Below are 16,971 nucleotides of genomic sequence, written 5' to 3'. Positions count from 1 at the left end.
TGGGTAGGATCCAGAGGGTAAATTGACCAGGGATCTGTGGCTGGTTTCTTGGAACCAGACAGAACTTGTTCGGAGTAGGTGGGATTGAGTTCTAAGACCCTCCCACCGGTGTATGAGGCCCGGGCCATCTGGGGCACGGATATTGCTGGGATGTCGGAGGGGTTTTGCTCATGAGGCTTCAGGCAGGCTGAAGCGCTCTGTGGGACTGGTTTGTGGCCTGTTTGGGAAGGTCACTAGTCTGGGGGCTGTAAGGAGCCCCGAATTTGAGCAATTCGCCCTGAGCGGATGCCCTCAGCTGTGCCCAGACTCGACCCAGTCCGTCATACCTTCAGGCAGGAAGATATCTCAATTTGAAAAGCTCCATCCAAGTTTTCAAGCCCTATCATATATTAATGGTTGTAAGAGATTCAATTGGTACAAACATGCCAGCTATGTGAACTGCATCAGAATGATTAATTACTGTACCTTTGTCTCTCTGTTCTTGGTTTCACATGAATCCCCTTCTCTCATCCACATGCCAACAAATGTGTTGTTATAAATTTCCCATTCATGCCAGATACTGGAAAAAGAGAACAACACAAAAATCTTGTTTTAGTTTTGGGAGAAAAATTAAAAACCTTGTAAGAAAAACAGAAATACTCTAACACTGTACTAAACTTCACTTTCTCCATTTCAATTTTTTGAAGGTCCTTTAATATCTTCTTTTCTTATTGCCCAGATCTGCCCCATCACAGGTCAATTGCCTCAAAACCACAGTGGAGTTCTTTAATTGTTTAGAGAGTCTTCATCTCAGTAGTTTCAGAGCACTATGGTTCTTCTGACATATCTCAAAACAATTCCACACTTCCTTAACCAAATAAAACTCTTCAGTTTTATTGAGACATGCCTGTAATGAACTAGAATTGCTAACAAATAAATACAACTATGATATCATTGGTATTACAGAAACCTGGTGGGATGGGACGCATGATTGGAATGTTGGTATGGAAGAGTACGGCTTGCTCAGGAAGGACAGACAGGGAAAAAAAGGGAGGAGGGGTTGCCTTGTATATTAAAAATGTACATACTTGGACTGAAGTGGAGATGAACGTAGGAGATAGCTGTGTAGAGAGTCTCTGGGTTAAGCTAAAAGGGGTAAAAAATGAGGGTGATATCATGCTAGGAGTCTACTACAGGCCACCTAGCCTTGTGGAAGAGGTGGATGAGGCCTTTTTTAAACAATTAACAAAACTATCCAAAGCCCAAGATTTGGTGGTGATGGGGGACTTCAACTATCCAGACATATGTTGGGAAACTAACACACAGGCTATCCAATAAGTTTCTGGACTGCATTGGAGACAACTTTCTGTTTCAGAAGGTTGAAAAAGCTACGAGAGGAAAAGCTGTTCTGGATTTGGTTTTATCAAATAGGGAGGAACTAGTTGAGAACTTGAAAGTGGAAGACAGTATAGGGGACAGTGATCACGAAATAATAGAGTTCATGATCTTAAGGAAAGGTAGAAGGGAGACCAGCACAATTGAGGTAATGGATTTCAGGAAGGCAGATTTTGATAAGCTCAGAGAACTTGTAGGTAAGGTCCCGTGGGAAGCAAGACTGAAGGGAAAAACAACTGAGGAGAGTTGGAAGTATTTCAAAGGGACGTTGTTAAGGGCCCCAAAGCAAACAATTCTGCTGTGTAGGAAAGATAGAAAATATGGCAAAAGACCAGCTTGGCTTAACAAGGAGATCTTGCATGATCTCAAAATAAAAAAGGAGTCCTATAAAAAATGGAAACTAGAACAAATAACAAAGGATGAATATAGGCAAGCAACACGGGAATGCAGGGGCAAGATTAGAAAGGCAAAGGCACAAAATGAGATCAAACTAGCTACAGGCATAAAGGGAAACAAGAAGACCTTTTATAAATACATTAAAAGCAAGAGGAAGACCAAGGACAGGGTAGGCCCACTGGTTAGTGAGGAGGGAGAAGCAGTAACAGGAAACTTGGAAATGGCGGAGATGCTCAATGACTTCTTTGTTTCGGTCTTCACCGAGAAGTCTGGAGGTGTGCCTAACGTAGTGAATACAAGCAGAGAGAGGGTAAGTTTAGAAGATAGGATACACAAAGAACAAGTTAAAAATCACTTAGGAAAGTTAGATGTCAGCAAGTCACCAGGTCCTGATGAAATGCATCCCAGGATACTCAAGGAGCTCATAGAGGAGGTATCTGAGCCTTTAGCTATGATCTTTGAAAAATCATGGCAGACAGGGGAGATTCCAGAAGACTGGAAAAGGGCAAATATTGTGCCCATCTATAAAAAGGGGAATAAGAACAACCCAGGAAACTACAGACCGGTCAGTTTAACGTCTGTCCCAGGGAAGATAATGGAGCAGGTAATTAAGGAAATCATATGCAAACACTTGGAAGGTAATCAAGTGATAGGGAATAGCCAGCATGGGTTTGTGAAGAACAAGTCATGCCAAACTAATCTGATAGCTTTCTTTGATAGGATAACGAGCCTTTTGGATAAGGGAGAAGCGGTGGATGTCATATACCTAGACTTTAGTAAGGCATTTGATACGGTCTCGCGTGATATTCTTATTGATAAAGTAGGCAAATATAACTTAGATAGGGCCACGATAAGGTGGGTGCATAATTGGCTGGATAACCGTAGTCAGAGAGTTGTTGTTAACGGTGCTAAATCCTGCTGGAAAGGGATAACAAGTGGAGTTCCGCAAGGGTCTGTTTTGGGACCCGTACTGTTCAATATCTTCATCAATGATGAAGATATTGGGATAGAGAGTACGCTTATTAAGTTTGCAGATGATACCAAACTGGATGGGGTTGCAACTTCTTTGGAGGATAGGGACATAATTCAAAATGACCGTAGCAAGTTAGAGAAATGGTCAGAGGTAAACAGGATGAGGTTTAATAAAGAAAAATGCAAAGTGCTCCACTTAGGAAGGAACAATCAGTTCCATACATACAAGATGGGAAGCGACTGTCTAGGAAGGAGCATGGCGGAAAGGGATCTAGGGGTCATAGTGGACCACAAGTTGAATATGAGTCAACAGTGTGATGCTGTTGCAAAAAAAGCAAATATGATTCTAGGTTGTATCAACAGGTGTGTTGTAAGCAAAACTCGTGAAGTCATTCTGCCGCTCTACTCTGCACTAGTTAGGCCTCAGCTGGAGTACTGTGTCCAGTTCTGGGCGCCACATTTCAAGAAAGATGTGGAGAAATTGGAAAGGGTACAGAGAAGAGCGACAAGAATGATTAAAGGTCTAGAGAACATGACCTATGAAGCCAGGCTTCATGAACTGGGCTTGTTTAGTTTGGAAAAAAGAAGATTAAGGGGGGACATGATAGCGGTTTTCAAATATCTAAAAGGGTGTCACAAGGAGGAAGGAGAAAATTTGTTCCTCTTGGTTTCTGAGGACAGGACAAGGAGTAATGGGCTTAAAGTGCAGCAGGGGAGGTTTAGATTGGACATTAGGAAAAAATTCCTAACTGTCAGGGTGGTCAAATATTGGAATAAATTGCCAAGGGAGGTGGTGGAATCTCCCTCTCTGGAGATATTTAAGAACAGGTTAGATAGACATCTGTCAGGGATGGTGTAGACGGAGCTTGGTCCTGCCTTGAGGGCGGGGGGCTGGACTCGATGACCTCTCGAGGTCCCTTCCAGTCCTATGATTCTATGAGGAAGGGTTTAATTTTGTCATCACTAGTTTGTTTGAAAGAGGTGTTACCAAATTTCAATCTCCTCAATTGCTCAGAATGCAAAGTAAGCCCATTCAATCAGCAGATGGGTAAAACAAAAATACAAAAAAAATGCTTGTTCTTCAGAACTTGTCAGTGATGAGAAGAATTTATTGATATATTTCTGGAAAGTGACCTATTCCCATTTAAAAAGAAATATTTCCTGTTAGACCATAAAACTCATGATATTCATAAGAGTGCCATGGTGGTCTCACAATCAACTAAGAGTAGGGGCCAAGAACAGAATCCTGACTCAGAGGGATTGTCTGCACAAAATTTTTCACACTAACTTTTGTTTTTGAATTAAAATGCCCAGGGTAGATACAACACAATTATCTCTTATTAAATAACCAATTATTGCAAATTGGGTAATTCACTTTGAAAGTGGATTATGTTCATTCCAGAATGAATTAGCACAGAAAAAGGTTTATGAGGATGTATCTGTGTTTCACACTGACTTGGAAATCTTCCTGTTGCTATCCCACACTGCATTGCATCACACCACATGAGGAATAAGTTGTTTACCGGTGTTGGCATGTTGGCAGGTCTCCTAATGCCCCATACATCAGCATTACAACACTTTTATTGCAATCATGCCACGTGCATCTGCATGAAACCATGATGAGATTAAGGACTCTCTCCTCATCTTGGGAGAGAAGACAAGTAGGCCTGCCTTTACAACAGCCACTGTAAGGTCATTAGAAAAGTTACTTCACCTCTATTCTTCTGTTTCCCACCTATACAATCGGGATAATACTGCTTCACAGAAGTACCCTGACAAATAACATTTGTTCAGCTCTTTAAGAATGTACAGTAAAAGACGATAGTCCATAAACCTCAGTCTGCCCCATTCACTCCTTTTGCTTAATTTACTGAAAAAGGCATGGAAATAAAACCATACAAAAATTGTGGGGCTAATAAATGAACACGACTTCAATTTTCAATCACTTTGGCTTTACATAGCTCTGGGGGTGGGGGCGTCTGTATATCTTCAAAAATATATAATCTATAGGGTGCCTATCAAACTTCTGAAGATCATAAATGCAGAAAACTACAATACTATTGTTATACTAGCCAATTAGCCCGTCATAAGACAAGATTTTCAGGTCTCTCCTCCACGTTGATCTTCTCTCCTGAGCCTCCAGTCTCTTGCTCCATGTCTCTTTCTCTCTCTCTCCTCCTCCTTCTGCCTTCCCCCCCCCCCCTCTCAGCTCTCCTCCACCTCCTGCCTCTTTCTCCGTCTCTCTCTTTCTCGTCTCCTCCCCCTCCTGCCTCTCACTCGGGGGACTGTGGAGCCCAAACAGTCGCTTGTGCCAGTTGCTACCGCGCGGCAGCCTGGCTGAGCAACGCAGAAGTCAGCCGAGCGCCACTACAGGAGGCAAAGGGGGCCTCTCACGCCACATGTCACTGCCCCACCCCCCTTCGCCTCACGCCATGGCGCTCGGCTGACTTCTGCACCGCTCAGCCAGGCCTCCGTGGGGGAGCAAGCGGCATAAGTGGCCGTTTGGGCCCCACGCTCCCCATGCAGCACAGGGGTGCTGCATGGGGACCGCGGCGCCCAAACGGCTGCTTGCGCCACTCGCTCCCCCGCGGCGGCCCAGCAGAGTGGAGCAGAAGTCAGCCGAGCGCCACGGCAGGAGGCAACAGCGCTGCCCAGAGGGAACAGCCAGCTTTTCAGCACTACAGAGTCACAGACATTGGGTTACTATATATATATAATGATAATGATAATGATAATGCAAGCTCTTGCATTTTAGGATGCAGCACCAAATTCAGAATGCACTGCTATCTCCAAGAAATAGATTCTCTATATCCTGGAGTTTGAAGGCATTTACAGAACAACTTAGAGGACCTATAGACACTAAATTTTTCAAATTATGTAATTTGAGTAGAAAGAATAATCCCACACTTAAAAATACTCAGCTTTCATTATCAAATATATAAAATCATTATTTTTGTTTCTCAATCCAAAAAAATCCTTTATGAAGTCAACAAGTAGTCCTGTGGCACCTTAGAGTCTAACAAAAAAAAATATATAGCATCATAAGCTTTTATTGCTTTTCTCTGGACTGTTTCCAATTTGTCCACCACTTCCTGAAATGTAACATCCAGAATTGAACACAATACTCCATCTGAGGCCTAATCAGTGCAGAGGAACAATTACATCTCATATCTTACTTCTAACACTCTTGCTAGCACATTCCAGATGGTCGCTTTACTGCAACACTATTACACTCATATTTAGCTGGTGGTCCACTATAATCCCTACATCCCTTTCCACAATACTTCTTCGTAGGCAGTCATTTCCCATTATGTGGAAAAACTGGAAATAGTCCAGAGAAGAACAACAAAAATGATTACAGATCTAGAAAACATGAGCTATGAAGGAAGATTAAAAGAATTGGGTTTGTTTAGTCTGGAAAAGAGAAGACTGATAACTTTCAAGTACCTACAAGGTTGTTACAATGTGAAGGGACAACAATTATTATTCTTAACCTCTGAGAATAGGGCAACAAGCAATGGGATTTAAACTGCAGAAAGGGAGGTTTAGGTTGGATATTAGGAAAAACTTTTTAACTGTTAGTGTGGTTAAACACTGGAATAAATTCCCTTGGGAGGTTGTGGAATCTCCATCATTAGAGATTTTTAAGAGCAGATCAGACAAACACATGTCAGAATGGTCTAGATCAGGGGTTGCAAACTTTTCAAACCAAAGAGCCAAACTACATCAAAATTCAGAACTGGTCAACAAAGAGTCGTATAAGAATGCCCATTTGCATGTCTGAAAATATAAAACTTAATATTATTGATATATGAAATAATGATTAATAGCATAAATAAAACATTGTACTCACAGACTATTTAATGGGATTTCTGTTGCTGCATGCTTACGCACATTGCTTTGACGTTTACATCATAATTGGTCAAATCCAGCTTCATGCACAGATTTGGGCTGTCTTCTGTCAATGTTATGGCAGTGGACTGGGGATGTAGGGGTGTAGGAGTGTTATAGCAGGGGACTGGGAATACAGGACTCTGGGTCTGGGTGTGAGAGGGGCTCAGGGCAGGGGATTTGGGTGTATGATGGGCTCAGAGCACAGGGCTGGGGTGTGTGGGGGTGCAGGAGTGTTACGGCAGGGGACTGGGTCTGTGGGGTGCAGGAATCTGGGGATGTGGGGGAGTATGAGGGGCTCAGGCAGGGATTCAGGTGTATGATGGGCTCAAGGTTGGAGTGTGGCGGTGTGTGGGTGCAGAAGTGTTATGACACTGTGGCCAGATGGGGGCTGGGCCCTAACTGGGGGCTTGCTGGCCAGGCTTCATTTTTAAATAAAGTAAAATATTACGTTCAATACAAAAGTTTCAACACTGTCTTTATTTATGGTGGGGGTGGGAACCTTTTTGGAGTTGGGGGCCACTGACCCACAGAAATATCTGTTGGGGACCATGCAAGTGAGAAGGAAACAAAAAACCCTTCCACTACTACAACCCCTCCCCAAATCCTCACTGATGTGGCCCCCAATTGAGGGGTGCTCCAGACCCATGGTGGAGAGAGGAGCAGGGAGGACTGAGGTTCAAGGCCTCAGGCCAGATTTACTCTTTTGGGGTTCCACGGTTAGTGGATTTTGTGGGGCCCCCCCTCCCCAAACACTGGAGTGGAGCCAGAAATGAGGGATTAAGTGTGAAGGACAGGGCTGCCAGTAAGTGGGCTAGGGATGGGGGTGCAGGATCTGAGCAGAAGGTAAGAAGCAGGCTGGGAATAGAGTATATGGCTAGGGGGAAGGTGAAGAGCAGGAAGGGGTAGGTGTCTGACCAGAAGAGAGGGAGCAGAGGCAGGCTGGGGGCTCAGGGTCTTGGCGGGGGGAGGGGGAGAGGTGCCGGGTTTGCAGGGTCTGGGCATAAATGGCCGGGGGGGGGGGGGGGGGGGAAGGACTTGTTTTCACACCACGTGCTGCTCCCAGGCACTGAAGGCTTTCCCTGCTGCTTGCATTCAAGCACGTCTGTGCACTGCTGTTCCCCCAGAAGGGGAAGGGGAGCAGTAGCATGCATAGCTATTTCTGGCTCTGCTACCCCACAAGCCAGATTTTGCAGAGAGGCTCAGGATTTTTCCTCCTCTCCTCCGCAGGAATCCAGCACTGGTGCTCTAATCTCACAGGGGGCTGCAAGGCTAGAGCACCAGCGCAGACTCCTGCTATGAGGGAGCAAGGGGAGGCTGAGCTTCAAAAGAGCCATATCTGGCTCTCTAGTGAGCCACATTTGGCTCATGAGCCATAAGTTGCCAACCTCTGGTCTAGATGGTTCTTGGTCCTGCCATGAATGCAGTGGACTGGACTTGATGACCTCTTGAAGTCCCTTCCAGTTCTATGATTCTAACAGTTCTGTTACTCTCCCAGTTTCCAGACAAATCTAATCATACAGTGGTTCTGGGGCTTCGCAGCTTAAAGACTTATATCTCCTGCATAGGCTCCCTACTGCTGTCTAGAATCCACTGCAGTTCAGCTAGCTTGTAGGATTCTCAATAATGCCTACAAGAGTGACTACAAACTAATTTCTGCCACTGACTGGTTCTAAGGGCCACTGTATTTCTGGGTGTAACCTCCTCCTTTCAGACTGACTTTCTGACTCCTACATGCAAGAGCGATGAGAAGTCAGATTCAGACTAACATGGCTACCCTTCTGCTACTTGTAAGGAAGACCAGCTCTTTCCTGCAAGCAAACTTTGGCTAATGTAAATAGTGGCTGAATGCTCATTTTGTGCTTCTTGTAGAAATAGTTGACAATCATTTCTAGTCTGTTTCTGGATTAAATGTAGGGTTTAATTTTGAACTATAAAGCCCTTAATGGTTTTGGACCTGGCTACATCAACCTGCAAGCCCTTTTGTGTAATGCTACTAGACCTACAATTAGCTAAGCCATTCAATATAAGAACAGGTGGTTTAAATGAAAAGTCTAGAAGTACAGCATCTTCAAAGATTGAAATGTATTGCCCTGCTGGTCCAACTCAGACCAAATTTTTTAACCTTTAGGATATATTAAAAGTCTTATTAGCCTTCCCAAGTATTCAAGGGGCTGTGAGATGAGGAACACTGTATTTTAGTGGAAAGGAAAGATATGGAAAACAATTTTTGTTTTATTAGAATATGCAATAAACAACTATAATGCCTCCATTTTGTAGTTATATTAGTCCTGCCTTTAGACTTTTTATTTAGTGTTTTAAGAGTTATGATCCCATATGTGGGATAATTCCCATTCTTGACAATCTCAAGCAGTTGATGTAATGCTGCACATGATCCAGAAATAAGAGGGTTATTAGAAAGAATGTTTACCTGTAGAATCTTCTCTCACATTTTACTCGACATATATTAAGACCAACTAGGATTTCCAAATTCTGGATTTTCATGACAGAGAGATACCATCCACAAGATGGTTCAGGGCAGCCACCCTAAGCCCTGTGCTTTAGGGGGTCCCCACGGCAGCCACCTCAACCATCATGGCATTTTTAAGTTTAAAGCAATAGCCACTAAAATTGTACTTTCATCATTAACTGTAAAGTAACAAGAACAGCAGCAGCTAGATGAGGCCTACTGTTGAAAAATGTCAGATTGATTTATTTTATGTATTCTTAAATTAAGTCTAAAGAATAAAATGTCAGTCAAACAAGGACTCATTAATTATTAAAATACATAGTAAAGAGCCTCATTTACTAAAAGTCCATGATTTGGCTATCAGAAGAGGTATAACAAGATATATTTTGCAGTAATATTCACCTAAATTGTGCCCTCAGGTACAAACTTACAGCCTCATCAACTGCTGGAGGATAGTGGCATTGATGTAACTGAAAGCAGTTTAGGGAATAGAGTTTGAATCTAATGTCAAGGGTAGTTAATTTCTAAGGTAATGTAACTATACCTGATTTTAAAAGTGCAGATTTTGAAAGCTCTACAAAGAAAGTAACTCAAACTAAAGTAAAAAAGAAAAGTCTGGATTTCTCACCCTAAAATCCCACTGTAGGCATTCCACCGAAACGTTTGCTCGTGCTGAGTGACATTATGGAAAGGACAGAACTCATATTTATACCTAAAGAAACAAAATGTTTCAGATTTAAAAATAAAGGCCTATATCACCTCCAATCTTAAAAATATAGTCAGGCATCTAAACCAGGAACTCACGTAGATTCCACAAAACTGAAACACTTTCCAGCAAGACTAAAGAGATGTGCAGGACCTGAAAATAAAATGAAATAATTTGAAAAGGCTAATGAGTTGGTTACATTTAAAGAGAGTTATCATGAGCACAGAATTGTACGTGTACATGTTGCAGATTTAATTTTCTACAGAGTATATGGCAATCAGCACCCAAGACAACTAAGGTACCTCGATATCATAGAATCTTTGTGCCTCAATCTTTAATATATTTTTCCTTCAATCACCCTGTGAAGTCAGAAACACTGTTGTCCCAATTTTAGAGACTGAGAACCGAGTCATAGACTCACACAGGCAAACAATTTTTACTACGTTATATACTATAAAAGTCATAAGTATTAACTGGTAGCATTTCCTGGGATCTGTGAAATTCAGAAAATACATTATTCTTCCACAAGGCTGAGAGGCATTTTCACGACTGGGTTAAAGAACGTGTACATATTATATTGTGGCAAGTGCTTCTGCCAAAGATTTTCTTACTATTAGACAACTGCAATCAAAGATTATACTCTCTCTCTCCTTTAGAGATGATAGCATAAAAATGGTAAATAACTACAAACATAATAACTGATATTTGCACAAACCTGATGGTGGGGAAGGTGGCATCTTTGGAAGGAGCCTGTTTGGCTGAGGTAGGAATGGATTGTTCAATCTTTTAAAAAAAGAAAAAAAAAAGAATCCATTTGCAATGAGCTTAAATTAGAACAACGCTTTTCACATTTCATTGCACAGCCAACCCTATCTGACAAAAATTATTATGACTCAAGAAGGGGAGGACTGAAGCCTAAACTGTCCATGCCCTACCACCAGAGCTATCCCATCCATAAGATGGTTTGGGATGGCGCCCCATGCTCTAGGGAGGGTGCCTCAACTGTCCTATGCATGGGACAAGTCACCCATAGTAATGCTAGCCACAGGGCCCAGGGTAGGAATGTAAACAACTAGTTGACTACCCGATAAACAAATGCTTATTGGTTAGTTGAGTAGGAACTCAACTAGTCTTCCCCCCCCCACACACACCATCACTTGCTGCCTCTGTCAGAGAGAGGCGACAATGGGGGGAGCAGGAGCCAGTACTTGGAGGAAGCCAGCTGAAAAACTGGTTCCCCGTAGCACCATCTCCGCATGGAAAAGGGGAGGCAGAGAGTAGCAGGGAAACAGCGCAAGTGGGGACTGACACAGTCCTGCTCGCACTGGTCCCGAGTGCCGCTCCTCTCCTTTTGATATACAAGAACTATCTGCAACTCTTGTACATTTCAAAGGAAGAGGCACAGAGGGGAACCTGCGCCAGCAGGGACTGCTTTGGACCCCACTGGCACTCCCTTTGAAATGTACAAGAGCCACGGAAACCCGCTGCATCTCTCCCTTTGAAACGTACAGGAGCCGAAAGCAGCTCCTGTACATTTCAAAGGGAGGGGGCACAGCAGGATAGAGTGCTTCCCTTATCAACTAATCGAGTTGTCAATGGAAATGCCATTGACTACTCGATTAGTTGATTAATCAAAATTTAACATCCCTAGCCCAGGGCAGCAGGGAGGATTGCCTGTGGGGCCTAACATAGGATAGTAGCAGGTGTCAGGCCCCTCCACTCATGGTAACAGCAGGAGCCACGGGAAGTGAAGTGACTCAGCAGTCTGCTCTGTTCCAAATCCATCTCCCTTACATCAGAACCTGGAAATCTCAGGCTCTTCTTGCAGACATTATCATTACCGGGAATACTGTCTTCTGACACAAAAGCAGAAAGGGACAAGATGCCAGGGGCTCAAACAAAGGTCCCATCAAAACCCACAAGACCATGTTAAGGTTCCACAGAAAAACCGGTTCTCGGACTAGATGATGGAGAAGCAGCCACCCTTTCAAGAATCTTGCTTCATGGCATTAGATAAGACTGATATTTTCTGAATGGGGAGATGAAAAACTGACATCACAGCCAGATACACTCTCAATGAGCTAAGAACAAGGTCTGACATCTGAACATGCAGCCAGTACTCTAGGACAGAAGCTGGCACTGGCTGAAGTCTGCTGGCCAATGACCACACTGAAATCACTTCCAGTTTGCTAAGTATGCCATTCTGATAGAAGACTTCCTAATGTTGAATAGACCCCATTGAACAGCCACTGAAAACCACTCATCCTCAGTTAGCCATGCCATGAGATATAGGAAGGTGACAGCAGAATGTAGAGTGTGACAACAATTCCACGTAAGTAGTTCGGGATGGAGCGAAGAAGAGGCTGATTTGATAGTGCAAGAAGGTGAGAGAACCAGCACTGCCTTGGCCATACAAAGGCAATGAGAATGAGTTTCCCCCAAATCTTCTTCTTGAAGATTATCTGTGGGATGACCAGGACTGGTGGGGGAAGCATAAAGGAGAGCCGACTGCCAGCTGAGATGGGCAGACTGAGGACCTCTTAAGAACCGAAGACAACATTTTCTATTGTCCCCTGCACCAAATAGGTTGATTGTCAAAATTTTCCAAGCTGCAAAGATCACAGAATCATAGGACTGAAAGGTACCTTGAGAGGCAGGTTATTTAGTGCAGATACTGGCACTCATGGCAGGACCAAGCACCATCTAGACCATCCTGGATAAATGTTTGTCTAACCTGCTCTTAAAAATCTCCAATGATGGAGATTCCACGACTTCCCTAGGCATTTATTCCAGTGTTTAACCACACTAAAAGTTAGGACATTTTTTCTAACGTCCAACCTAAACCTCCTGTGCTGCAATTTAATTCCATTGCTTCTTGTCCTACTCTCAAAGGTTACAAAGAATAATTTTTGTCGCTCCTCCTTTTAAATATTTTAAAGTTACCAATCTTCTCTTTTCCAGACTAAACAAACCCATTTCTTTCAATCTTCCCTCATAGGTCATGTTTTCTATAGCTTTAATGATTTTTGTTGCTCTTCTCTGGATTATTTCCAATTTTTCCACATCTTTCCTGAACTGTGGTACCCAAAACTAGAGACAGTATTCCAGTTGAGGTCTAACTAGCACAAAATAGAGCAGAATTATTTCTCGTGTCTTGCTTTCAACTCTCTTGTTGATACATTTCAGAATGACGTTTGCTTTTCATGCGAGACCGAAAGAAATGCATGACTAAAATCTAGGTACACTGCGTCTACATCTTCCCCCTTACCCACAAGACTTCTAATTCCATCAAAGAAAGCTATCAAGTTGGTTTAACAGGATTTGTTTTTGATAAATCCATGCTATTACTTTATCACCTTATTAACTTCCAAATATTTGCAAATGCATTCCTTATTTGCTAAATTATCTTTCCTAGCACAGAAGTTAGGTTTACAGGTCTGTAGTATCCTGGGTTGTCCTTGTTTCACTTTTTATAGCTGGACATTGTAATTGCCCCTTTCCAGTCTTCAGGAATCTCTTACATCTTCCATGACTTTTCAAAGATAATAGCTCAGATATTTCCTCAGTCAGTTCCTTGAGTATTCTAAGGAATCCTGGTGACCAAAAGACATCTAACTTGTGTAAGGCTATGTCTACACTGGAAAAAGCTGGTAACAAAAATACTGTCAATATTCATAAGTGGCAAAAAAGAAAGTCACCAAGTCATGTTTACACTGCCACCCTCTGTAGACAGATCATAGCCACATTGTTAGTTCCCCTGTTGTCAGAAAGAGCAAAGCAATTTGGGTAAGCATCCCACAGTGCATGGCGACCTTCAGTCACTAGGCACTGTGGAAATGCATAACACAGCACTAGGAATTTTGGGAATGTGAAAAAGGTCCCATCAGCCACCTTTTTGCTTCCCAGCCCTCCTGGGGCTTCTGGCTTTCATTCAAATGATATGAAAGTCAGTTCTTGCTGAGCACTCTAGCATCTGCTGTGAGAAACATGGATCTCAGACTTCCCTCCCATGCACTGGCCATTGTAGCAGAGCTAATTGTGCACTTAGTGTCACAGGAAGAAGACTCAGATGTGGACAACAGTGTGAGTGACAGGGACAACAGCAACTTGGCATGGCATTTGGCTGTTACAGAGCAGCTGTGCAGAGTACAGCATCACTTTTGGACTAGGGAAACCAGCACCGAGTGGTGGGATAGCATTGTCATGCAGGTGTGGGATGAAGACCAGTGGCTACAGAACTTTAGGATGCTTAAAACAACCTTCCTGTACCAGCGTGATGACCTGGCCCCTGAACTGTGGTGCCAAGGGCACCCAAATGAGCGTGGTAGAGAAGCGGGTTGCCATTGCTTTGTAGAAGCTGGCCACTTCCAATTGCTACCGTTCAGCAAATCAGCTCGGAGTGGGGAAGTCTTCTGTCAGGGCAGCTCTTTTGCAAGTGTGCAGGGCAATAAATCATACTTTGCTGCAAAGCTTCTGTGCCTCATCCCAAGGCTCATCCTGAACGAGGCATTCCTATGAAACTAAGGTATATAGGCCTCTCCAGTTACCAGAGCAATTGGTCTGGGTTGTGTCACACAAAACCAAATCATAGAAACCTGCCTCATTTGTTTTTATTGATGCCTTTCAATCATGGTCATATACAGAGTGGATATTCGATGGTAAAGAGTTATTGGAAAACTACACAATTATGTTAATGGACCAGCTGTCGAAGACACAACTCCTGTGATGAGGAGTGGAGTGTGCTAGGAAAAAAACCAATACCTGACAGTGAAAATGAGCATGTGAGCATAGAGGAAGAGTTGCTGTGAAAAGAATTCTGCATGTGCTGACATGGAGGCCTTTGGCTCTGTTCACTCTTCATACTGAGAAGACACTTCAGGATCTCATTTTGGTCCTCCATGAGCTTTAGCATGCACTCAGTGGCTTCTGTTCTGACTTTCATCTCCCTGACCCTCCTTTACTCCCTTTTCTGTGTTTGAAGCGTTGAATGCTGCAAAACCTCCTTGACTAGATCTTCTCTCGTCTTCTGAGGTTTTTTTTCTTAGTTGAAAAAGAGTCTGGGGGGGAGCATACCTGACTTCTTAAGGACTGGTCTGAAAAAATAACCATTAACAATAGAGTGACTGCACTGTTCCTGATAAAGATTGTAATATTGCACTAACATGCACATCTCTGAACACACTGGCCACTTTTTTCTTACCCAGCAAGATTCTATTGATATCTCTGTGTACATCAATGCTCTGTTTGGACATAATGTATACCCAGGCAGAGCTTAGCCAGCTCACAGAAATAAACTCTTCATTCACCCTGTGCCACTGGTGCCACTCTCCCCCTCTCCCTCCAGCTGCAAAAGCAAATTCCTGCTGATGCCCGCCCCACCTCGACCCCACTACAAAACATAGCAACTTACCACCCCATGCCACTGCCCCCACCCTCCCAGCTGCAGTAGAGCAAGTTACTGCCCCACATGGCCACTATCCACCCACCCCAACCCCTGCGTGCAATAGAGCAACTTACCCTGCAACTCTTCCCTTGCTTCATGCTTCACGTATAGGTGCTAAGACTCCTAGGGCATGAGAACAACAAATTCCTCGCTGCCTGGTGCACAGGTTGGCCCACAATGAACCCCCTCCTCCTTGACCACTTCCATCTCTTCATCAAGAACTTCTGCTTCCAGGTGAAGTCCTGTTTCTGACTCTGTGCCATGGAAAGAATCCACAGGTTCCTTGGGTACGGGCATGGTGTCCCCACCGAGAAGCGTGCCCAGTTCTTTATAAAAATGGCATGTGTTCAGTGCAGCACCAGACTGGTTGCCTCCTTCATCTTCTGGTACAACTGATGGAATTCCTTTATCTTGGCTCTGCATTGCAGGATGTCTTGATCATACACAAAGGGCTGAAGAAACGTTGCACTGATTCATCAAACACTGATACGATCCAGTAGCTCTGGGGTGCTTCAAGAAGGAAAGCGTCTTGAGCGATAGCCACCCGTTTCCTTAAAAAGAGGTTAGAACAGCCCTTTTCCACAGCAGACACCTCTCTTGGCTAGAACAGCCCCCTGCCATTAAGGGTGAGGTTTACCGGTTAATTGGTTAAACCTTCATATCTCTTTCTCTTACTAAGGGCCAAACAGCCACTTCTTTGAGAGAAGCTGACCTACTGCATCCTGTCCTTTAGGAAAACTTTAGACATCTCAAAGAATGGATGCAATTTATTTCATTATCCATTGACACAGGGTCCATCTCACAGCTAATAGCTCCATCCTCATTCCTAGAATTCTATGAGTTATTTTCCAATCTAACCAGTGCTCAGGGTTCTGGATTCAAATTTGGTACTGGTTAGATATGACTTTAGTTCTTAAAGCCAGCTGCCATCACTGTAGAGGGCATGTATGTCTGAACTTGTGCCTTGCAGGCAGATTGTGTAGCTCCCACTTAATTAGAGAAAGCCAGGCTGTGGTTATAGCTCACCGCAAAAAAAAAAAGTGTGATTTTACATCAAGATAATTATTTCAGTATAAAATCCTGGTGGAGGCAAGGCACTGTAGTTTTTATTTTGACTAGCTTGTAGTTTTTATCTTGACATCAACATTAATGCCACAACAGAGCAGTTTCCTCAACTTGCCACATCAAGGCAAAAAGTACCTATCCCTCATTTCCACTAGTATTTTACACTGAAAGAGCTCACTTTATGTAAAAAGCCATATTCTTTGCAGAGAAGACAAAAGCTTGCACAGGGTACATGCCAAAGAAGTTGATAGAAGATGATTATCACAGCTCAACTGCATGTCTATAATATAAGCAAATGTGTCCGGAATACACAAAGAGATAGTAAACTGCTGTCAGCAACAAGAGAAGTTTAGCATAGGGAAGTAGCAGGGCCACGCACCCAAAGGTGTTCGGCTCCTCCACGATTTTCATCTTACCAGCTATCGTAAAGATACCTATAAGAAAAAAGGCATGGTCCGTAGGTAGGAGAGGAAACTCAGTGCAGTAGCAGTCAGCGAGTAGGTGTGAGGGAGGAGCTTCACTGTGGGTATAGTTAGCAGCTGGGTTTGGGGAAAGGAGCTGAACTGGGGGCATAGTCAGTAGGCAGTTGTGTGGGGAGGGGGCATAACTTGGAGCACAACCAGTGGGTGGGTGTGGGGGAAGCAACTTTACTAA

General features: G+C 43.5%; 1 protein-coding gene across 6 annotated transcripts in view; it reads right to left on the bottom strand.

Moving 5' to 3' along the window:
• GNPTG (N-acetylglucosamine-1-phosphate transferase subunit gamma) overlaps positions 1-16,971 on the bottom strand; it is a 56,009-nt gene that overhangs the window by 37,605 nt on the left and 1,433 nt on the right. For 3 of the 6 annotated variants that reach the window (XM_075899992.2, XM_075899995.2, XM_089769359.1), the window contains exons 2-6: positions 16,697-16,751; positions 10,525-10,592; positions 9,908-9,962; positions 9,732-9,815; positions 466-559 (exon numbers count right to left, since the gene is read on the bottom strand). In XM_075899992.2, the coding sequence (XP_075756107.2) occupies positions 466-559; positions 9,732-9,815; positions 9,908-9,962; positions 10,525-10,592; positions 16,697-16,751 (356 nt within the window). Of the gene's footprint in view, positions 1-465; positions 560-9,731; positions 9,816-9,907; positions 9,963-10,524; positions 10,593-14,570; positions 14,903-15,326; positions 15,777-16,696; positions 16,752-16,971 lie in introns of those variants that run through there. The other 3 variants (XM_089769360.1, XM_089769362.1, XM_089769363.1) reach the window with 3 other exon arrangements.

The sequence above is a fragment of the Pelodiscus sinensis genome, chromosome 15 (assembly GCF_052426305.1).
Source record: "Pelodiscus sinensis isolate ZL-2025 chromosome 15, ASM5242630v1, whole genome shotgun sequence".
In the NCBI taxonomy this organism is placed as follows: Eukaryota; Metazoa; Chordata; order Testudines; family Trionychidae; genus Pelodiscus; species Pelodiscus sinensis.
This window is presented reverse-complemented; position numbering and strand designations above follow the sequence as displayed.